This window comes from Notolabrus celidotus, chromosome 21 (assembly GCF_009762535.1).
Source record: "Notolabrus celidotus isolate fNotCel1 chromosome 21, fNotCel1.pri, whole genome shotgun sequence".
Classification (NCBI taxonomy): Eukaryota; Metazoa; Chordata; class Actinopteri; order Labriformes; family Labridae; genus Notolabrus; species Notolabrus celidotus.
This window is the reverse complement of record NC_048292.1, coordinates 27986608-28010770: the sequence shown is the minus strand read 5'-3', so window position 1 is coordinate 28010770 and position 24163 is coordinate 27986608. Positions and strand designations below refer to the sequence as shown.

At 42.5% G+C, this 24163-nt stretch overlaps 1 protein-coding gene across 9 annotated transcripts in view; it reads left to right on the top strand.

Annotated features, from left to right (window-relative positions):
* sox5 (SRY-box transcription factor 5) overlaps positions 1-24163 on the top strand; it is a 112723-nt gene that overhangs the window by 72435 nt on the left and 16125 nt on the right. For 8 of the 9 annotated variants that reach the window (XM_034674083.1, XM_034674086.1, XM_034674084.1 and 5 more), the window contains 3 exons: positions 1776-1902; positions 6057-6148; positions 18913-19077. In XM_034674083.1, coding sequence (XP_034529974.1) covers positions 1776-1902; positions 6057-6148; positions 18913-19077 — 384 coding nt within the window. The remainder of the gene's footprint in view (positions 1-1775; positions 1903-6056; positions 6149-18912; positions 19078-24163) is intronic. The other variant, XM_034674082.1, reaches the window with a different exon arrangement.

Here is a 24163-nt window from a genome sequence, read left to right as displayed (position 1 = left end):
CTTGAGCATACACACACAGGCAGAGAGAGCTGGGAGCGCTGTGACAGACAGCCGCTCTCCCTCTCTCTCTCTCTCTCCGTCTCTATTTACCTGTCTCAAGCACTAACCACTTCAAGTGTCCATATCGCTGAGATATTACCTGATTGTGCCGTGGCACCGCTGCAGCCTTGTGATTGTGCAGCCATTTCCAGCCATTTTCATCATTCCAGATCAATTTTCCACATCAAACAGCTTTTACCTGCCCATTATCCTATTCAGCTATTACCTCTCTGCCCTCCTGGCAAAGTGAGAGAGACGGGAGAAGAAGGAGAGATGAGTTGTAAAGAGGGAGGGACGTGTTTTACAAGCAGGAGAACGGGTCAAAGGCACACTGACCTTATCAGGGATTGAATTTAAGTTTGTTTCCTTTCTTCAGGCGTTGAGAACGTCGACATTTCTTCATGAATATAGATGTAATCCAGGTTATTTTAACAGTGGAGAACATTGTTCTGAAAAATGAATGCACAGGAATGATGAAGCTGATTTGTTATATAAGTGATTACATTGCATGACCTCCCTCTTCTTCCTTCATTTATCCTGTTCCAGTACAGTGTAGGCGCAGCATTGTTGTATCGCTGCCATGACCAAAGATTCAAAAGCAGAAAGTGTTATCCAATACAAACAACACATTTTATGAAGAAGAAGAAGAAGAAGAAGAAGAAGAAGAAGAAGAAGAAGAAGAAGAAGAAGAAGAAGAAGAAGATACCTATGGAACAAAAGAGTAACTGAGGCCTCATTCAGACTGGATCCAAAGTGTCGTCCTGTAGTTTGTGACCACACGCTGATTTCCTCGTTCTGACTTTTGTTCGTTTTGTTCAACACTCTGCTTCATGCTCCTTCCATCTCTTACATTTTTAGGCTCTCCATCTCACCATCTTACACCTCCGAGATTCCTCATTTCTCCTCCTTGCCTCACCTTTCCCCACCCTTCATCTCCTCCTCCCTCTCTCTCCTCATCCTCTCCTATCTTTGCCTCTCAAACTGTCAGTCAGTCCATCACACACAAGTCTTTGTGTGTTGTTTTTGGCAGAACGCTGTTTAGTGCAACCATCTGTCTCCTACTTCTCTCTCTTTCTGTCTCACTATCTCTCCTTCTCTCTCTCTCTCTCTCCCTCTCCTGTCTTCTCTGCCAAAGCCACCCATTGGAGGAGCTTTTTTTTTTCCTGCTTCTCCTTTTAAAAATCCTGGAAACCTTGTGAAGTCGTATGGCTCTCTGCCGACGTGCGTGCAGAGATGGGTTACGTCTGCACGGTTGTGTCTGTGCGAGTGTGCGTCCGTGTGTTTGGGTTGTTCGGGGGATTGGTGTGGGGAGAAGGGAGAGAACATCATCTTCCAAATACAAGGGAAAGGCCAGCTGTTGAGAGAGTTTAGAGAACTGTCCTCATGAGTTTCTTTTTGTCTCTCGAATCAAGAAAAGAAACTCATGAGGACGCGATCGCTTACTGAGCATGAGCGCGAGCGTGCATGTGTGGGTGTGCGTCCTCCAGACTGATGTGTGTTGTTCAGAATGAAATTTGTACCAATATGTATATGAGCCTAAGTGCATATGATTTTGAGAAATAATTATGATGTAATTTGGATGTAACCGTCTCCAGAATGGTAATTAAGGCTGCTGAAGATCACTTCATCTATTTTTGGTGTATATGTGAAAACTGCAGAGGTTGCTCATCTTTTCCTTTACTTTCTCTCCTCATCTCTCATTCTCCCTCCCCCCTTTCTTCTCCGTCCTCCATCAGCAGGTCCAGGGCCAGCTTCCTCCACTGATGATTCCTGTCTTTCCTCCAGACCAGAGGACTCTGGCGGCGGCTGCAGCCCAGCAGGGCTTCCTAATGCCCCCTGGCTTTAACTACAAGCCTGGCTGCAGTGAGTCACATCCACACACACACACACACACACACACACACACACACACACACACACACATACATACACACAGATACAAACACAAGCACTCATAAATATGTGAAACTTTCAGTGTCAAAGTCCTTCTGAAGTGTGATGTTTGAAATGTTTTTCACCCAGCAAGGTAGAGTCCAAGCATTTTCCCACACAACGAGTCAGATTGTTTCCCAAAAGACGAGCTCGCCCCTACAGCAACAACTCTCTCTTAATAGAAAAACCAGTCCAAATACACCCTTCCTGTTTACACTCTCAATCTCTCTCTCTGTATCTCTCGCACTCCCTCTCTCTCTCCCTCCCTCTCTCTCTCTCTCTCTCTCTATCTCTCTCTCTCTCTCTCTCCTGCTCAGTCCGTTTGGCTCCTTCCTTTTGTCTTGTCTATTTTTTGATGTATAAAAGCAACAAATACAGGCGTCCTGCAGGACATGTTTTTTTTTTTTTTCATTTTTGGCTATCACGCTCCGGCTGTGTGGCAATGTGTTGTTTACCATGATAGAAGAAGAGAGAGAGAGACAGAGACAGAGAGAGAGAGAGAAAGAGAGGTGGGTGCTTGCCAGGGGATGCTGGGAATAAATGCATGGTGGGGGGGATAGCAGAGGGAGGGGGTAGGGGGTGGTAAAGTGACCTGCCCCAGGTTCTCCTCACATTAACACAGGATGCAGCCAGAAAATGTTTCCAACACAACCCACACACACTCACACACACACACACACACACATACACACACACACACACACACACACTAGTGTGTCCATGCAGCCAGAGATGGCTTTGTGATATCGCAAACACAAAAAAAATACTCCGACACAGATATGCACGCGTGTACACAAAGCGAGCTCACGCACACTCAGTCCGGACCCCCCACCCCCACCCCCTTAGAGTTTCACAGCTTCCCAAACAAGTCCATTCCATTTTAATTAGTGCCATCTTCACCCACGCCCACTGCCCACGTAAATACCCTGTCAAGTGGTGGGCTTGTCTTTTCACTGCCTCCGCCAATTCCAACCGGATTGGCACGCTGCGCCAGGCTGGGCCGCCCCTGAGAAAACTCTCTGGCAACTTTCAAAGTTGTTGTGAGTTGATGTAGTTTTCAGCTCTAAATAGGAAATGTGTAGCATTGTGCTGTGACATATTCTCACTTCCCATCGGATCTCTGAAGATATGAATAGATTCTATCAGCACTGTATAGAGCTCTGTGCTCTCGGTGCACTCAGTGTTCCATCACTTGTTGAACAGTGAGACAAAAAAAGACAACTTTTTAGATATTTTTTATCAGTTCTTTATTATCTGTTTTAGACAGCTCTGCATTTTCAGGTGTGACTATTTTTTAAAGGTCAAATTAAATATTACCTTCTTTTTTTATTGAATACTCTTAGTATTATTTCCAAAGCATAGTTTTTCAATATGATAAAAAACTGAAAAACGGGACCTAGCGGTCTAAGTGCGCCCAATATTCAGAGGCAATAGTCCTCATCGCAGAAGCCACTGGTCGCAACCATTTACAGGAAATGAGGGGAGCTGAGGGTAGGGGATGACATGCATGTCATCCCCTACCCTCTGCTCCCCTCATTTCCTGTCTCTCTTCAGCTGTCCTATCAATAAAGGCAAAACATGCCCAAGAAATATAACTTTAAAAAAAAGGAAAAAGAAACAAGAAAACATTTTGATCTTAAAGATACAAATTGTTGACATAATGTGTTTTTTATCACATAGCCTCTACTGAAATAAAGTTCATCAAATTACTTCAATTATAATTGAAATTTCAGATATTTGTGTGATGACAGTAATATACAGAGTAGGGCACATTTTTGAGGACTCAAAAGAGTCAGATTTAAAAAAAAACTATGAGGCCAAGATTAAGAGTGATTCTACATTTTAGTCTCTTTTAGGGGTCACACTTGAAAACCACTCGCTCTAACTAAAAGGTTTAGGAAACTCTCTGAATTTTAAGTTTTATTTCATCATGGGCCACGATTTCAGAGTGCAACTCACCAAAAAAATTAGCCTTAACTTCACTGTTTTCTTATTGTTCTTATCCTTCTTACTTTACCTGAAGTGTAATAGATTTCAACTGCAAATATCTGCATTTATAGATGATAACAAAAAGGCAACCCGAGTGCTTTAACAGAGATCAATTCTAGGTGGGATGCCTTCAGATAGAGTCAGATAAAAAACAAACTATGAGGCCAAGATTAAGAGTGATTCTACATTTTAGTCTCTTTTAGGGTCACACTTGAAAACCTCTAAAACCTGTGATTTAGATCACCGGTTCTGAATCCATTCCTTGGAAATATCCCCATCTTTAAAACTCTACTTCCCGAGTTTAAAAACGCTTAGTACAGCTTTAGAGCAGAAAATCAGAGCTGCCCCTGATAACATCATTAAAGTCATTTGATGGTTAACTTCATCATTGTTATCCCAAACTGTAGAAAGCTCATTTCAGATCTATTGCACAACTTTTTTTTTTAAGGGTAATGCTCATGATGAATTTACAGAAACATTCTTAAGAATGCCTTTTAAAAATTAAACAAAGTTAATATTTTTGACAAGTCAACACCTAAGACTTACAGACTCTGTGCACCTCACCACCCTTGATCTATCACCTTCTCACAATTCTGTGACGGTGAGAATTTAGCTCTCGTCTGTCGAGGTCGCTGTCCTCAAGCCAAGAGCAACATTTTTGCTTTCCACCGTCCTTTCCCTTTTGTTACAGCGACCCCCAGGAGGAGCATAAATATCCTACCCGGCTCATGTTTGTCCAGGGAGCGAGGAGAAAAGACCCATCTCCTAGAATACACAGTCCTGAAATAATTCTTTAATCCCTCCTGCCCTCCCTCTCCACTGGAGCAAAGAATGTCTCTGCCTCGTTTTTTTTTTTTCTAAAGAAGAGACTTATATGGGAAAATATGTCGGAAGGAGAGTCTTGGCTTATGCCAAGCACACACACACAAATTTATATCGGCGCGCACATGCACAATGGAAGGTCCTGGTACAGCCAAGAGGCTGACCGCTCTGCTGAAGGTTCAGGTCAGATATGCAAGGTCAAGCCCTGAGAACATTCCCAAGTTTTCTCTGTAATAAAAAAAGTCTCCTCGATGTGATACCAGCACAGAAGTCTGACCTCAGTGGGCTGCAATTTTAGTTAGCGGGCATGTCCACACTCAAATCAAAGCCGTCAACAAGAACCTTTATTCAATATGATGATAATTAACACTAGTATTCCTGCTCTTCCTATCTGCCCTCCCTCGTACCCTCCATCTCCTCCTCCCCTCATCTCTGACCTTTCTCTCGCTCCTTTTCTCTCTCGGAGTAATTACAGCGCGGCCTATCTGTACCTGGTCACTTATAATCCTCACTCGTCCTTTTCTTCCCTGATTTTTCGCTCCGCTCGTCTCTCATATCTTCCACCCTGTTTGTCCATCTATCTTTTGATTTATCCGTCCTGACAAGTGGGGAGGGAATTGGAGGAAGGGACGGAGTTGGGGAGTAACTTGTGAAGAGACAAAGATGACAACAAGAAAAGAGAGAAGAAGAGACTGAAAGCAGCTCTTTCCCAACAAAGCGGGAGAACAGACAGTTGAGGAAAGGAGAAAAAAAAAAAAAAAAGAAAGAGAGGAGGGAGCAGCAATCGTCAGTGGCGGCTCTTAATTACGGCGTTGGGGCGAGCTTTATCAGAATCCCCTCACCTCGCTGCTCTTTGTCAGGGGGTATTAAGGAGGAGGACACACAATCAGGCTTTTCATTAAGGCCCCACCGGCAGCGCACACAAAGGGCGGCTTTAACAGCTGCAGAGAGGGACTCAGGTGGTGGTGGTGGTGGCAGGAGGGGAGCTGATGGGGTGAGTTGAGGGAAGGGAAGGGAATAAGGTGGGATGGGAGAGGGGAGAAAAACAGGAGGGGGTGCGGATATAGAGGGATGAGTAAGAGAAGGAGAGGTAGAATGAAGAAAGATGGATGGAGTAGGAAAGGGATACTACAGGGAAAAAAGGAAAAAGAAAATGAGGGAAGACAGGGAACGGATGTTTAAAATGAAACACGACTGATCACTGTTTTAAATCAAAGATCAAGATGTTTAGTCAGGAATGTTTAAAAAACTGTGATCCTCTCGGGTTCTTCCAGGTGACCCATACCCTCTCCAGCTCATCCCCACAACAATGGCTGCTGCTGCTGCTGCTGCTGCCACACCAGGACTGGGACCCCTACAGCTCCAGGTAAGGCCTCAGACAATTTACAGACGCACCCTAGGAAGCAAAAAAACATACAACCAGAAGGCTTTGATCATCACAGACACAAACATTCTGTAAAACATTCTGTTTTACTTTACACTTGGGTGGTCCAATTGGGAATAAATCCCCCTAACCCTGACAGTGTTCACACCACATACTTCCCACTGAGCTATACAAGACCACAAACACAGCCACAGGGGGGTTGCACAGCTGTCACTTTCAGCCCGAGTGTAAGCGAGTGAGTTGAGCCCATGAAAACATGTTCGCCGTGATCAGAGCTCAAAAATCACACGGAACTGACAAGTGTAACCCTAGCCCTTGGCTTTGTCCTGCAATTGGAAGTAGAAGACGGAGATATTCAGATGGACTGTCTGAGCTGATCTGTGAGGGACGCTGAGGAGATCGCAGGGTCTTGTCGCGGCACTAAAGCAGCTTTGTGTGTGACTTCACTTTTAGGTTATGATGGTGCTCTAAATGATGAGGACAGTTTGTTCCAACACTATCTTAACACCCTGTGAATTACACTTTTTGATACCATCATGTTACAAGCTTAAAGAAAGGGGGAAATGCTGTTTACTGTGATGGAAACATCATATACTGGAACGTACAGTGGAAAAACAGAATTATGTGAAAGAAGAAAGTGACCTGCGTGTTATTTCTTAAGTCATCTGATAATGACCTTCTATGTGGTCACTTTTTGCTTCCTCACTCGCTCTAACTAAAAGGTTTAGAAAACTCTCTGAATTTTAAGTTTTATTTCATCATGGGCCATGATTTCAGAGTGCAACTCACCCAAAAAATTAGCCTTAACTTCCTTGTTTCTTATTGTTCTTATCCTTCTTACTTTACCTGAAGTGTAATAGATTTCAACTGCAAATATCTGCATATATAGATGATAACAAAAAGGCAACCTGAGTGCTTTAACAGAGATCAATTCTAGGTGGGATGCCTTCTGCTAGTTTTGAGCAAACTTAAGGGGTCAGGGGTCAGTCCATTATACCTCATATATTAAGGAGTGTTCTCTGGATGTTTTCATCAAATGATGAATGAGGAAAAAAGCAGAAGGAGATGATGGAAAGAGAGAGAGAGAGAGAGAGATGAAACCACAAAGACATAAAACAGTAACACAAAAATGAGTAAACACATCTGTTATCCCACTTTTAAGGAGCATGAGTCTGACTTTGGTAGCTCTTGTCTGCAGATTCAGAGTAACTGGCACTGACTACACTCTCTCACACACATGACTAAACCTCACATACTCACGCTCACATCCACGTGGGGCTTTGGGGCCCCCTCTCCGGGGGTTAAGAGCCTGCACGGGCGAACCCCCAGTTGTCTGTCTGAAACGCATTAACCCCCGATGTAGGACTCGGCCTCGGTGCAGGCTGCGCTTGGCCCTCATGTCTGCTTGACATGCATTATCATAAAATGTCACCCCCACACACACACAGATAAACATCTGAGAGAAACACACATTTCTCCCTGCACATCTTTTTCACTTACTGTTCGCACACTTAGGGAATAATGGGAAAATATGGGTTAAAGGTGAGGCTGAGTGTGTGTAATACATTTGCACCTGTCAGCCAAACGTGCTGCCCCATATGCTAGACACTAGAGGGAGAATAGAAGAGCTGTGTAATTCTATCATGGAGAACGGACCCCGCTGTCCTCACTGATTTCATTATTACTCGCGTTTGTGTTTGTGTGTGTGTGTGTGTGTGTGTGTGTGGGGCTGAGAATAATGTCCTCTGTGCTGTTATCACTGCTTCAATCTAGCCGTCCATATGTTCGACTGTGTTCAGACTCACTCAATCTCCAGTTGAACGGCTTTGTCCACCTTGCAATCGGATTTTTTGTGTTGTTTTTTTCTGTTTTTTTAACCAGCAGGGAGGGATGAGAGGACACAACAAGTGCAAAAAAAACATCTCACTAGCAGATTTCTTCCTTACAATCCTCCCAGAAAAACACACATGCAAAATCTCTCTCTCTCTCTCTCTCACACACACACACACACACACACACACACAGTCGCACATTGAGATTAAGGCTTGTCACAAAGAAACGGATTTGCCCGGGCTAACACAAGTACAGATGTCTCAATGTGGATGGATTTCCTTTGGGATCGTCTCTGCGCCCTCATTTGATAAGGAGGTGTTTTCTGTCGCTGAGACGAGACATGACAGTTTGCTCAAGCCTGAGGTCGCCACGGCAACACTGTGATTCTGTCGAAGAGGCAAAAGTAAACGCACTCGGCCTCAACACTCATGCATAGAAATGGAAAATGAAAGATGTTAAAATGAGGTAGACGATAAACTTCCAAGTTGCATTAAAGAGTGTGATAAAACAGAAATGTTATTTCAACATGTGGACACTTGTTACAGCTACACTCATAGTTCACATAGATTACACTAGACAATACACACACGTGATACGGCTCTAAATGCAATCCTTCCTATGACATTGCACTAAAAGTGTTGACTCTACAGGAACTACATAAAAAACCTACTTCAATAAAGTAGTATTAAACTTTTGCAGCTTGGAAAATGTAAAGGAAAGGGTTATTTTAGATCACAAGCCCAGTTTCAAATAGTTAGGACGCGGTGTAAAATGTTAATAAAGACAGATTTGGATGAATTGCACATCATTTAAAACAAATATATGAATGTTGAAATTGGAAAAAAAAAATGTTAAATGAAAATTATATGCAATGTTTAATATGACACCAGAAACTCATTTACAAAAAAGTTGGAACCAGAACGATGCAAAACAAAAAAAAAGTTGTGTTATAAAGACATATTTTGATGAATTGCAAATCATTTAAACCCAATATTGAACTGATAATAGTGCAAAGACAACATTGCAAATGTTAAATCTGGGGGGGTAAAATGAAAATGAAATGCAAATTTTGATTATGATACCAGCAACTCATTTAAAAAAGAATTGGACCAGGAACAACAAAAAACTGAAAAAGTTGTGTAAAACATAAAATAAAAATTTGAGAAAAAATCAACTAAGTTCATTTTCAACAGGTTAGTAACACAACTGGGTATAAATAAGGCATTCCAGAGAGTCCCTCAGAAGTAAAGATAGGAAGATGTTCACTACTCTGTGACAGACTTTAAGCAAAGTGAACAAGGAAATAGTTTCAGAACAATGGTCCACGGTGTAAAATTATAAGGAATTCTGGGATCTTATTATCGTTATGTGAAATTCTTTATTAGGAGTAACACCTTAAAATGTGTCATCTCATTTCCGACAGGGTCCTTAAAAGATATCCTTAGAAAAATATCAGTATGAAAGGGACAAGGCCGAAAACCAATCTTGGCTGCTGTCATCTTTGGGCCTCGGGCTGCACTGTTAAAAATCTAAACGACTCTGTAATGGAAGCCACCGCATGAGCTCAAAAATCTCCTTCAAAAACTATCGTCTTTGAATACATTTTGCTGCTGCATCCAAAAACACAGGATTTAACTGTGGAAAGAGGGAACCATATGTCAACACGAACCAGAAACACCAGGCTTTTTAAGGACATTTGAAATGAAACCAAACCATTTTGCAGTATCATGTCAGTCTTTCATGTGAACACTGAAAACCTCTTCATCTTAGTGAAAAGAAAGACTTATAGGAAAGAATCTGTTAGGAGAAACGGTATAAGATTGATCATATTGTGGAAGCTGTATGCATCGAAAGAAGAGGCCCAACAGAGAAACTCTCAACAGCACAGCTTTGAGTTAAGTGCAGTTCTTAGAAAAATGTATTAATCTCCCAATGATTTAAAGCTCTTTCTATGTTAAAAACATCCTCCATAGAAATCAACAGAGTAGCACTTACAGTCAATGGGAGCTTAACATAGAATCCTCCACAGGCGGTTTTCAAGGCAATGCAGGCTTTGGAGAGTACAAGTTTGGCATTTAGTGTCTTAATCTGGGGAGATGAGTGTGACATTGTGCATTAGAGCATGTTAATCTGGTTCCCTATTGACCCTTGATATCATTGATACCACCCATATCACATAAATGGACTGAAAAGAACTGAGAAGGCTCACAAAAAGGAAATAAAAACGTGCTTATCCGGGCAAGAGAGAGAGAATAGTGAAGAAGGTGAAAAGGCAGAGTTCCAGTGAGGTATTTAGAAGGATGATCAGTTAAAAGGATAAACATAGAGGGAGAGATATGAGGAGGATGAAGGTAAGTGGAGGAGAAAAAGAGTGGATGTGAGTGAGAGATTAAATGTGTGTGTTTGTGTGTGGCGTGGTATAAAGAGGGTCAATGGTGTGGGTCAGGCATCATATGGAGAGGCAGATGTTGGAACATATTGTCCTGGATTACCGCGCTGTACACCGGAGAGATGGACGGACGAACAACAGACAGGCAGTTGGAGAGAGGGAGGGAGAGGGGGGGAAAAAAAGAGGAAAACAGAGACGGGGACAGATGACAGAAGGTAAATGAGAGAACAATCAAGCAACTCTTCCCCCCACAAGGCCTTATCTGGAGGAGAGTAAGAGAATCGCTTCAGGGTTATTAACTCCCGCTCTGCCTGTAAGGCCTCTTGGAGTTGCAAGGAAATGCTATTTAGTGATAGGAGTGTGGGATCAATGTGGAATCAATGGGAAGTCCAGATAGGTGGCTATCATTAGGCAAATTCTGCCTCGCTATTTCCAAAGAAATAATGAGAAAAGGTAACTGGCTTTACCCGTCTATATAATCTCTGATTATTGGTGTAAACGCCACAGGTTCGATTCTTTTCTTCTTTCTTTAATTATATTTTGGGGTATATGTTGCCTTTATTTGATAGGACAGCTGAGGAGAGACAGGACATGTGGGGAGTAGAGAGTGGGGGAGGATATGCAGCAGATGATCAAGGCTATAGACCAGGGGTGTCCAAAGTACGGCCCGGGGGCCAATTGTGGCCCAAAGTCCATGTAATTATGGCCCCAAGCTTCCATCTTAAATTGTGTTATTTATAGCAAAGAAATTAATCACAGTTTCTTTCTACAAACAAAACTTAAGTCAATCCAGAAACGTCTCAAAAAGCTTCATATGGACTACCTGTCTAAAGCCAAAGCTCTGGGAATTCTGCAAGACGGCAATAAAGAAGAAACACAAGAACTCTTAAAGTTGACAGGCTTTTTCAAATCAATGTTTTTATCATGATGTGAAAATGTTCTTGATGAACACTAAAACTTCAAAAGACACAAAAGAGGACACAAGACACAAGAAATTGTGCAGAAAAGGCAAAATTTGGTGCATCAAAAATGTTCAGAACTCAGGAAAATAATTATTTTGTTCTTAAAATGTTGCCTGCTTGTCAGAAAAGTTTTAAAAACTACATAAAAAAGAAGTGTGATGAAATCTAGATCATGATCCTGCCATAGGAAAATAATGAGACAATATTTTTTCCCACATTGCCAGACCAGATAACGTTTGCTCATGTGTACATGGCTTGTGGAGAACTGAGGACTACCTAGTTACTGATTTATTGAGAAAAAATTTAAAATGATTGTTATTAAATAGATATTTCATATATAACTTTTGGGATTCCTAAGTCTCAGTAGGATCCACTGGCCCTGAGGTATTCTGACAACATCATATGTGGCCCTCTTTGAAAAAAGTTTGGACACCCCTGCTATAGACCATAGGTAGGGCCCTATGATTTCCACGTTCACCGAATCGCAGACGGAATCACGGAATTGGACGATAAAAACGGAATCTACTGTTCAACGTGGAATACCGCGGGAATTGACTGAAATCCTGTCTTCATGAGGAGAAGGAACGTTTGTCTGGGGAAGTGTTTCCGGGGGCCGCTCATTTGTGGCACCACCCGTGCATCTCTTTCTTCACAAACACTCACCCGCCCCCTCCCGAATTAAACAACATGTCGAAGCGTCCACCAGAAACACCTGCTAAGTCTGCAAAAACACTACGAAACTCATCTCTTACTCCAAAACACAGAGCTGAACAGTTCCCAAAGGACTCCTATGTCATCAATCAATCAATCAATCTTTATTTGTATAGCGCCAAATCACAACACACGTTATCTCAAGACTCTTTTACAAACATAGCAGGTCTAGACCACTCTATGTCAAATTATGAACAGAGACCCAACACCAAGACAGGATAAGACTCAGTCTGACCCCACCTTAATCCATCATGAGCATTGCACATCACAGTATTTAGCTAGTTACAGCGGAGAGGACAAACTTCCTTTAACAGGCAGAAACCTCTAGCAGAACCAGACTCATGTTAGACAGCCATTATGCCTCGACTGAGTTGGGTCTGGAAAGACAGATAGAGGGGAGTAAGAGAGAGAAGTGATAGTGATGAGACGAGTAGTAGTAGCTGGTGCTGCTGGAGTCCAGCACGTCTGTATCAGCTGGAGTCTGGAACGTCCACAGCAGGAGGACGTCTACGGCAGCTCAGAGGAACCTACGAGACAAGGGAGCTCAGGGACTCCAGAAAGGTCTATGGTTAGTAACTTTAATGGGACAGGGAGAGTTTAAGTAAGTGATGAAGAGGTTGGGGGGAAGGGGGTGAGCTAGGATCCCAGTGTGTCAGTGCGCCAGTTTCTATGTGTCAGGGGACAGGCTGTTTTAAACATTCTGCCAACATACTGTTGACTGGAAATGTAAAAACACGTGTGGCCATGTGAAAAACAGAGAGAAACAATAAGTGCTATAAGGACTTTGTACTTACAGCACTTATTGGTACATTGTTATGTTACAACATTATGTTTTGACTTGAAATACTGGACAAAATTGTGCAATGATGTGTGTGTTGCATCAATAAATGTAAGGTTTTTTGCATTTCATTAACGGACATTTTATTCACTGACACAAAGAGCACACACTATATGGTGGTAAAATAAGTTTAAAGGGTAAAAAACTGAATTCTAAAAAAATTTAATGGAAAAAATGGTATTTGGAAAAAAATGAAATGGATCTCACAGAGCCCTACACAGGTCACTAACTGGCAGACCGTGTTCTAGGTCTGGACCCAGAAGCTGTCCCATACGGACTCCAACCTACAGCAAAAAAACCAGAAGGTTCAGGGGCGCCGTAGGCCTAGTGGTCTGAGCACGCGCCCCATGTACAGAGGCTATATCCCTCAATGCAGATGTCTGGGTTTGATTCCAGCCTCTACCATTTACTGCATGTCTTCTCCCACTCTCTACTCCCCCACTTTTCCTGTCTCTTTAGCTGTCTTATCAATTAAAGGCAAAAATGCCCCAAAAATATAACTTGAAAAACAAAAGCACAAAAAAAAAAAAAAACTAAGAAGGTTCAGATTTCAAATCTGACAGGCACTTCTATTTTAACAGCTTTAACTCAGCTTTTGAATTCTTTACGGTAGTGATTCAGCAGATGAGGAAACGTACAGACCAATTGCGAGATACTACTCAGCCAATCAGGTCTGTGCGTTCCAAGCAGTGAAAATTACAACTTTACAGAGCAGACAGATGAGAGAGTTAGAGGCAAGATACACGTGAAAAGACAGTAGAAAGAAAAAGAGAGATAGAGAAAACAAAGGGAGTGAGACAGAGAAAAGGGGTGATAAAGACGACTGCTGGAGAAAGTTGAGAAAATACGGAACAAATGGCCCTCTCCATAAAAGAGAAGTGCGCAGCGAAAATAGAGCATTGAATGCAGAATGGGCAGACTCATAGGGAGCATATGTACAGACACCGTGCCACGTATTAAAAAAGCCAACGTGAAACCCTGCTATGAGACAAAACAGAAAGGATTTGAACAAACATACACACTCAGATCTGAAGTGACATCACAGAAAGTAAGTGGTCTCAGAGCCCAATATGTAATATGTAATATATGAATTCAAGATTTGCTCCATTTTTTTTTAGTTTTCTGAAGTCATGCACTTTATTTGGACAAACACATTTTTCAAATTTGATTTATTTTATCATATTTTGAAAAGCAGCCCTACTTTTATTTAGGTAATGAGAGAACATTATATCTGCAGTCATACATATATGTTTGAATATTATTTTTTCAAATGTTTTTGAATGAATTCATTTGAGTTGACAGTCAGGTATTGATCACACTCTATAGTTAGACATTATGATCTTTCGGGCCCTTGCTTCAAGACATTTCCCCTAACTGGACCTCTTTAAATGTTAGTTGAATTCCCCCGCTGTGGACTATAGCCTCTGTATAGTGGCCGCACGCTTAAACCATTAGGCTGCTGCTTCATGTCTTTATAAAGTCTTCCTCTTGTGAAGTGCAGAAGTTCCAAAAGAAAAGTTTTAGTTCCCCATGTTGAGGTAGAAGCACTTGAGAAAGTTAATGTTGTTTTCAACTGTCTCAGAGAGGAAATAGCCCAAATACTTGAGAAGTCCGTCATTGTCAGAGAACGTTTGTTTTGTTGTGTTTGTTTGTCCTTGATGCAGTGCCATAATGGTAAGAGAAAGGCATTGTAGTGAAGTAAGCAACGTTTTTTTTTGTTTAATGTATTACTTAGTTCAATTATGAATGATTTTCAAGTCCTTAAAAGAGAACAAAGGCTGAAAGGCAGAGTAAGAGAGATAAGACTTAAAGAGAGGCTGTTGAGACTCAAAGAGGGTGAAGTATTTATGTCAACCCTTCTAACAGTCTGCTTGTTTTCTGTCTTTTAGTTCGGGAAAAAAAACAACTAGGAACAACATAATGAGACAGGAAGTCCGACAGACAGACAGACAGACAGACAGACAGACAGACAGACAGACAGACAGACAGACAGACAGACAGACAGACAGACAGACAGACAGACAGACAGACAGACAGACAGACAGACAGACAGACAGACAGACAGACAGACAGACAGACAGACAGACACGAATCCATTTAGATCCAGACACAAGTGCTCAGTGTCCATGAAAACAATAGAGCTCAGAAGTGCTGCTAACTCTGACAACAAAACCCAGGCAAGCTGCTAATCTGACTAAAGCTGCAGATTATTGACCAAGACACACACACACACACACATCATAGATCCCCCTCTGCTAAGATGACAAGAGGAAAAGCCGGGCTAGGCGACTTGACACATCCTAGTGTGTGTACTTGAGTCCACACACAGGCCCAGGGACCATCAATAGCACTAATACCAAACAATCACCCTCACTCAGAAGACCATCAATAGTCACACATCACCTTTCACCTCTTGTCAATAGAGCTTAGTCTGCACATGCTTACACACAAACATACATAAAACACACTCCAAAGGGGGTGTTGTGTGACAAGCATATGCTGACCACTAGTCCCCCCTCATATGTGCACACACACACACACACACACACACACATACATACATAACAACAACAACATGCAGATGTGTTAGCGCTGGTCTCACAAGGGATTATGGACTGAAGGATTCAGTCAGACGCAGACAGCTCAGCAGAACGCCTGGCTTCAGAGTGACTTTTCAAATTCTCATTTCAAGTCTCATCCTGCTACTGCGACTGCAATCCCCCATCCTCCATCCCTCCATCCCTCCGACCCCCCCTTCGCTCATTGTGTGTCTGCGCCTAAGTGTGTGTTTGTGTTGTGTATGTGTGTGTTCGCTCCCCCAGTCTCCCCAGGGGGCTTTGCGCTGTCACTTCCTGTTTGTTGACATGCATGTCGTTGTGGCAACGCTCTGGGCGCGCTCCACAGTGCCTCTGCCCTCTGTACTGTGTGTGTGTGTTTGTGTGTGTGTGTGTGTGTGTGTGTGTGTGTGTGCGCGCGTGTGTGTGTGAGAGAGCGAGCGAGCATGCGTGTGTATGTGAGTGTGTGTCACTGCACGCCGGCCCATTGAGCAGCCTTTGAGTGACGGGAGCTGGCCTTGTAATGGAACTCAATTCACTCCACAAATAAAGAGGCCTTTAAACCACTGGTCCGAATATGTCAGGACACACACACACACACACACACACACACACACACACGCACACACACACTGCCTGTGGTCCACTCGCTAGGGGGTTTGGCTGGTAGGGAAGGGAGGCGGGAGTGGAGGGGGGGTGGTGATGGGGTGTTCATGCTTGACTGCACTACCCCTCATACAAACACACACACACACACACACACACACACACACACACACACACACACACACACACCCTCTTCCAGGAGCCACAGTGCAGCTAATTGAAGAGAAATGAGCGAGCAGAGGCTGATCTGATCTCAGCAAGCTGGTCCTCCGCACCGCGTCCATGTAGCGCACCAGAGCATGACCGATCTCCTACTGATATCCAGAGCAGCGGCGGCGGCAGCGGCCGTAGCAGCACACCCCTGATACTACATACACCTCTGTTACCATTTGTTCCTTCACTTTACTTCTGTAACAGGAGCATATGCTGACAATTTAGGCATGTGTGTGTCTTTGCAAAAAAATCCAAGCGGCACCAAATGCACACTTTAAACGCAGCACTGAACCACAGTTTTTAAGTTGACTACCAATCTTATAGTAGAGCACCAACTAGGCCCAATAATGCTGAATATTTCAAGATTCAAGAAAGCTTTACTGCCAAGTAAGCTCACACACACAATGAATTTGACACAAGGACACAATAAGACAGTAAGGACAATAAATATATAAACCTAAACACAAATAAAAAAGTTCTAAATAAAAGTAAAAATACTATATGTACAAAGAAAGGTATAGAAGTACTTTTAAAGACATGAAATAAGTTAAATTAGCCTAAGCCAGAGTGCACATGTAGTAGATGAATATAATAATAAAATATGTTATGGGATAAATTACAATATTGCACATGGTTATGAGGTATTTTCACCGGAAATCAAAGTATTGCACATGTGTGTGAGGCATGTGTTTAGGCCCCTGTTTAGCTCAGCAGTTCAGTTATGCACCCCATGTACAGTACTGTAGTCCTTGAAGCAGCCAACTTGTTATTCCCCACTTTCTCTCCCCAGTTTGCTCCATCTTTCATTGTCCTGTCTCTGGAATAAAGGCACCAAAGCCAAGAGATAAAACTTCAGAGGGCTGCAAAATAATCAAAGAAAAAAGAACAGAAGGCCCTGAACACAACCTCAGTTACACTACAGTATTAGTTCAAAGGATGTATAGTACTTCCTGGATCCTGAAGCATCCAGTCCCTGTTAGTGTTTGTCATGGACAAAACTGTCCTGTATCCTGTTTGATTTATCACCTCAGAATACAGCTCATCTTCTAGAAATGAAATATAAAATACAATGAAAAGTTTTGGAAATCCTTTGAAGCAACACCAAAGGAGAAAAAAAACAAAAAACTAAAAGCATCAGAGTTGCAGTGTTGGACTGTGAATATTGTTGTTGCCACATGTGAGTGACAGTCAGGGGGAGATTATTTCAAATTCAAATGTGAGTTTCTTTCTAATAGTACTTCTTTGTGAGTGTGTGTGCTGCCAGTAAGAATGTCTCCTTTTTTTCCCTTGTTTGTACAAAAAGAGATAAATGTCTTCATATAAGATAGCAGAGGAGCAGGAGCTAATGTGGCTGTCAGGAGAGATAGAGAGAGGTACAAACAGACAGACAGTAATCAGAGAGAGAGAGAGAGAGAGAGAGAGAGAGAGAGAGAGAGAGAGCAGTGACAGCATCTCTCCCTTGTCCATTTGCATAAACCAGCCTTTGTTTGACGCCAGTGGCCGGCAGCCAAGCGCCAACAGAAGGACGGAAGTTAAACTAAAAAAAAAAAAAGAAGAGCGGTCCTCTTCCAGAAAGAATCTTCCACCAGAAATAAATAATAACAATTAAAACTATTCAAAAAAAACAACACATCAGTTACTTCTTCCTAAACAAGCGTTGGTTTGCTCTTTGGAGGACGGAATAACATTTCTGAGAAAAGAAAACGGCGTCTTGCAGACTGGTATTAGCTGAAATGAAAGTAATTAAGCTTTGCAGGATGATTTTGAGGAGGACGATAGAGAGACAGAAAGAAGTGTTTATGAATAATGAAGCCCCTTCCAAGTTATGAATATTATGCTGTGTCTGTTGCTGTGAAAATACAGGCCAGAGACTGTTTTGTGTGATACAATGGTATTGCATAAATATTCCCAAGTATGTTCACACCATAGCAGCTCAAGACATAATGCTTTTATTTAATTGGAAATTAATTGAATACATAAATAAGAATAGGGAAACCCAGTTCCTTTTTCTGTTTGCCAGAGCAGTTATTGAAACACTCTCTCTTCATTTTAGACTAAATTATAACATTGTTGTTTGCATCTGTTGTCAGAACATAATAAACATTGCAGAGGCAAGAGACACTTCTGGCATGTCCCATCTGGCTCCACAGATTTCTGTCCGTCCCTCTCTCTGTTTCTCTCTCTCTCTTTTTCACCTTGAGATAGAGCAAGGGCTCTCCGGCCTGACCTCGATAGCCGGAATGTTTTCCCTTTCTCCCACGATGCACCTGGAGGGGACATGGCCATCTCTGGGCCTGTCAGAGAGGCTGTTAGCGCTTCTCCCATGGGGTGAGGGAGGGGGTTGACAGTGGAGATGTCCCTCTCTATCCCTCTCTGTCACACAAACAGAGGCCGGGCCACTAATGGCCTCTTCTTCCAGAGCTTTTTAGCCAGCGTCTTCTTTTTTGTTTGTGTGCTCTCGAGTATTCATTTATTCATGTCGCCCTTTTCTTCTCCTTTTTTCCCTCCTCCTCTCTCCTTTCTCCCTCTCTTTCTTTTTTATTTTCTTTCCACCCCCTCCCTCCTCTCCTCCCCCCTACCTTAACTCAACACTTGTCTGTCTCTCCGTCTTCTCTCTACCTGTCTCTCTGACCTTGCAGCAATTGTACGCGGCTCAGCTGGCGGCCATGCAGGTTTCCCCGGGGGCAAAGCAGCACGGAGGAAGCCTTCCTCCCCAAGCAAACCTGGGAACACACTCCCCACCCACCAACACACACAGTCAGAGCGAAAAGGGCCGCAGCACCCCACCTACAAACAAGTCCAAGGTAAGGGAAGAGTGAGGGCCCTGTGGGTGTGTGTGATTATTCCATGTTCAATACAAGAAAGGCCAGAGGGACGTCAGGGACGGAAGAGTCTGGTCACAAGTTTGGTTGGAAAGCATGAACTACATTTTCCATCAAATGGAAAATATCTGCATAGAAATGAAGATGAAAGGACATCTTTTAATTAGCAAATTCAATAAGTCCTCTAGCTTCACTTATCTCATCCTTTTCAGGTCATTTATGCAAGTAAATGAGTCTGCCCACACCTTTCAATGTAAATAAGCTTCTGATGAATATTTACTCTAATTGCCTCCTTTATATATATATATATATATACATACATACATATATATTTTGAATGTCAACTCTCATTCAAAATCTTGACACGTGGCTTTTTAAAGAAACCACATAAAAATATTGTGACTTCGCAGTCAAGTTCCTTTGCTTTCTTTTTAATAACACATGTTTAAGGCCAACTATACTTGAAAAGAAGTTCTGCAGTCTACCTGTACACACTCTGGCTTTTCTTGTATCACAACAGAGACTGAGTGAGTGATGTCTGCCTGGAGGAGACTGTGTTTCACTGCAGTGCATGAGCTGAAGATGTGTGTTCAAGCTTGTTTGAAGGCTCTTTCACATCCTGAGTGTTTTCAATCAAAACAAGTGTCCTGAGCGACAATCTGCTCCTCATACTAATGCACGTCTTAGTTCGAACTTGATCCCCGACAACGCTCGCGGTCGCAGCCCAACTTTATCACAAAACTCCAGCTGGTGTACGGTTGCGGTGGATACGGGGATGTGGTGGTGTTTGTGTCGTTTTCTCGGCTGGCTGCACAATAGGGGCGAAAGGGACGCCTTGTGTCCATCCAAGTGGAATTCTATGAATATCTGGTCAGGCGTTGGGACCCCGACCAACTCCCCCCATACACACACACACACACACACACGCACACACACAGGACCCCCATGCTCCCTGACAACCTCTGTCCAGCAAAGGACCCCCTACAGGTGTAGTGGCAGGTCACAAGTCAACACACACACAGACGCTGAGACATAGGATCAGACTTGAGTGGGACAACACTATCAAAGTCCCACAGAGCTGACAGTCTGAATCCTGCTAATCCCACATTTTAACACATAAATCAGTTTCACAACTCTTTTTTCCTTTTTCTATACCTCTCCTTTTTTTCCCCTCATCTTTCATCTCAACTCTTTCCACCCTTTACTTTGGGGGCTTTTTTTCTGACTTTGTCCTTCTCTTCCCCATCACTTCTCCTGTCCTTGTTCCCTTCTTTCCCTAATATTATAATATATTGTCATTCAATTTGTCATTCAATTTTGAGCTAGTCATTACATCTGCATCCAGTAAAGTAAAGATTTTAACAAACAACTTTTTAGATGTTTCAGAAACACTTTGGTCCAAGGCAGCCCTAACAAAGTTACACCCTCGGATCAAGCACAAAGCTTACGCCTGAGCTCTGAACTCTTAACTCTTCCCTCCCTTTACTTTTTGGACTATGCTTCTGACTTTGCCTTTTCCCCCCCCCCATCACTTTTCCTGTCCTTGCTCCTCTTAGTTATCTTCTTTCCTAATATCATTATTAGGGATGCACTGAAAATTCGGCCACCGAAAAAATACTTTTATCACTGAATCAACACGGGCAAAACAGAATGTTGTGATGATGCAAGCAAAAACGGCGGCCAGTACGCTCTTGTCTGGATGAGGGCCAACATGTCTTCATCCATTCTTCCTTTAACTGCAGCACTAAAGAGTCTTCTAAGCAAAGAGGTTGAGACAGACCACGGAGTGAAAACAATGAAAAGTACACTCTTAGAGTCTGTCAGCACACGTTTCACTGAGATCTATTCAGATCCTCTGCACTTCATCACGACTGTACTTGATCCACGTTATAAAGATCCTTACTTGGATGTGGGAATAAAGCAGTGCACACGAGAAATGATCCAGGCCGAGATGGATGCAGAGAACGCGCTTGGAAACTGAGAAGTGCACAGCGCATGGAGAAGGAGAACAGAGCGCAGAAAAAAGGACTGGTCTCTCTGAACCAGATGATGGGCATGCACCCTCAATGTCTGATATGTTCAATGAGATCCTTGATTTTAGTGAGGTACACAGTGAGAGCCATAGATGCAATGGTACTAATAATAAAAACATAATAATTTATTTCAGTATTTCTGTTTCGGCAAAGAATTTTCATTTCAGTTCATCCCTAATTATTACATATTGTCATTACATCTGAGTCAAGTCATTAAATGTCATTACATTGGCATCCAGCAAAGTAAAATAAAGATTTAACAAACAACTTTTTAGATGTTTTAAAAGCACTTTGATCCAGGGCGGCCCTCACACCCTCAGATCAAGCACAAAGCTTACACCTGAGCTCCCTCACAAACATACACTTCACCATCCCACCCCACTGACACACCCGTATTATTACCATATAAATGGAGTTGGGCTGACAACCAAGTGCCACGACCCGCAGTGGAGGAGATTTGGAGGGCCGTAATGACCTCAACATTCCAGCAGGAGTGACAGACTTGGGAGTAGACCCACATGGCACCCACCAGGCCCCGTGGAGCCAAACTGGCCAGTTGATCGCAGCACAGTATTGATGTTTCTGTCCCATGCACTCCCACAGTTAGCAAGCATCAAGAGACAAACTTTAAATACACAGCCTGTAGTGTTTTATAGATACTTTCTTTCTTTTCTCTCAGCTGTTATACGTCCATCTTTTCTTTTAAGACTTAGTTAAATCACCCTGACCACTACCCGGCTCTTACTCATTCTTCTACATCTCTTCTCTCACTGCCCCTCTCTCTCTCTCTCTCTGAGTGAGTGACATGTATATTTCAAAGGTGTGCTCCCCCCGTGGGCTTCATCTCAAGTCTCTAGTCATTTAGAGCCGCGCTGTCTGCCGCTGCTCACAGCTGTTTGGACTCAGGCACATACCGCTTAAGTGCTTTACCCTCGGGTGAGACACGGGCACACACACACTCGCGCAAATGCACACAACACACAGGTGTCGAATCAGACACCATGCCAAATCGAAACAGTGCAACCCCATCACACACAAGCACAAATCACTGCAACATACATGCAGCTTCTCTTATACACAAGAGTGGGTCTTTAGATGTAGGCAGGCATGCATACTGACCCATACAGTGGTGTGATTCGAATTCTGCACCATATGCAGGCTATTCGCTGACATGCAAAACACACACGCAGTGGCTAAAGGAGCCAGGTACATCTATCCATGAACAAAACTGATCCTTCACTTCACTTTCCTCCATGTTACTTCATACTTTTACTCCAATACAATGTTTGTAAAGCCTCTTGGGATAACATTTGTTCTGATTTGGGGCTATATAAATAGGCCTGGGCGATAATTCGATAATGGTAATTATCATGATATAATTTTTATCAATATAAATATAACAAATGTTTGATAAAAATTTGACATATTTAAACTTGTAATTACACCCCCCAACCACTAGAAAGGGAGGGGGCGCTAATGTGCCTTAAATGTTCTAGTTACCACCAAACATTAAACAGAAGAAGAAGACGGCCTTGAACAGCCAATCATGTCACAGGGTGAGAAGTAGGCGGGGCTTAAAGACGTTTGGAGCAGAATGTAAACACAGCTGAGACGAGCGACAGCGACTCTGAAGAAAACTCCAAACCTAGCAACTCAAAGCAGAGTGGTTAGTCTGACACTGAGTCGACTCTGAGTTAACTATTAACTTCATACACTTCATTAAATCTACTTTCAGGATGTGAGTAAAGAAAGAGCACAGAGACAACTTCTGCTGTGAACACGTTTAATGTCCACTGCGACCATCATGAATAACCGTGATGCATTCACTGCACTGTGGGACACAATATCTCTTAGCCCGTAACCCTTACTAATCTTACAGGGGAGTGCATTACTCAAAAGAATACTCTATAAACTGAGGAAAATTAAATGAGAAAAATAAGAATCTGCAAACTAAAACTCATCTCACACAAAAGACCTTCTTCCTGTTACTACCGTCAAAAGTGAGGGGTTCAAGAAGCTCATCAGAGAACGAAATCCAGATACAAGCTAACAACTCTCACTCAGGAACATAAATCTGCCTTTCAATATATATGAAATAATTATTTGATATTTATCTTGATAATTATCGATATCGATTGATATGAAAAATTGTACCGTGATAATGTCTTTTTCAATATCGCCCAGCTCTACATCTAAATAAAGAGTGATTCAATTTCCTGAGAAATAAGGACTCAGATTTTACATTAAAGCGTTGTCATAAGAAAGCCAGCAGATAAAACTCTTAATATTGCATTAAACGCTTCACAAATAACCTTTCATTATCAGTTGGCCTAGATTGCACAGTGTGCCTTTATTATGGAAATCAGAAGTTTAGCATTGATCGCTCAGTATAACAATAAAGTATATCACTTCAAAGTTTATTAAAGCAGATGTGTTGAGAATACAGAGTTTGTAGCATGCAATTCAGAGAGCATTAGACACAACATTCCCTCTCTGATGGGAATAAACCAAACAGTATAAACAAAAAATGATCCGTCTAGACTGTCAAGGTGAAGCCATATTAACGTGACTGTTTTCCCCAAATACAAATTAGTCGAAAATTACGAGTGCATTTACATACTTGAGGAGTTAGCGTTTGAATCGCTGCCACACACTGTAAGAAACAGTGTCAAATCTGCCACTTCTGTGTCGCCTGCTGTCTGGGTGAATTAGATATGACAATATAATTAATATCCAAACAGTCACTTATAGCTGGAGGCGAAAAAAAGAGAGGAGGAAACAAGAAAGAGAGGAGAAAAAAACACAGGGAGATAAAAGGAGAGAGGCTCATGTAAAGGTCTTGACATAGACCTTGTAGCGCACACACATGGAACACACAGGAAACATAGACACCTGCCCAGGATAAACGGTAGAGGCAGACACACTTGTCCTGTTAATTGAACCGTCAGGCCCTGTGATAAGATGCAGAGCCCTGATGTCGCTCTCACATGTCGGCATCCACAGAAGTGAAATACAGCCCCCCCACACACACACAC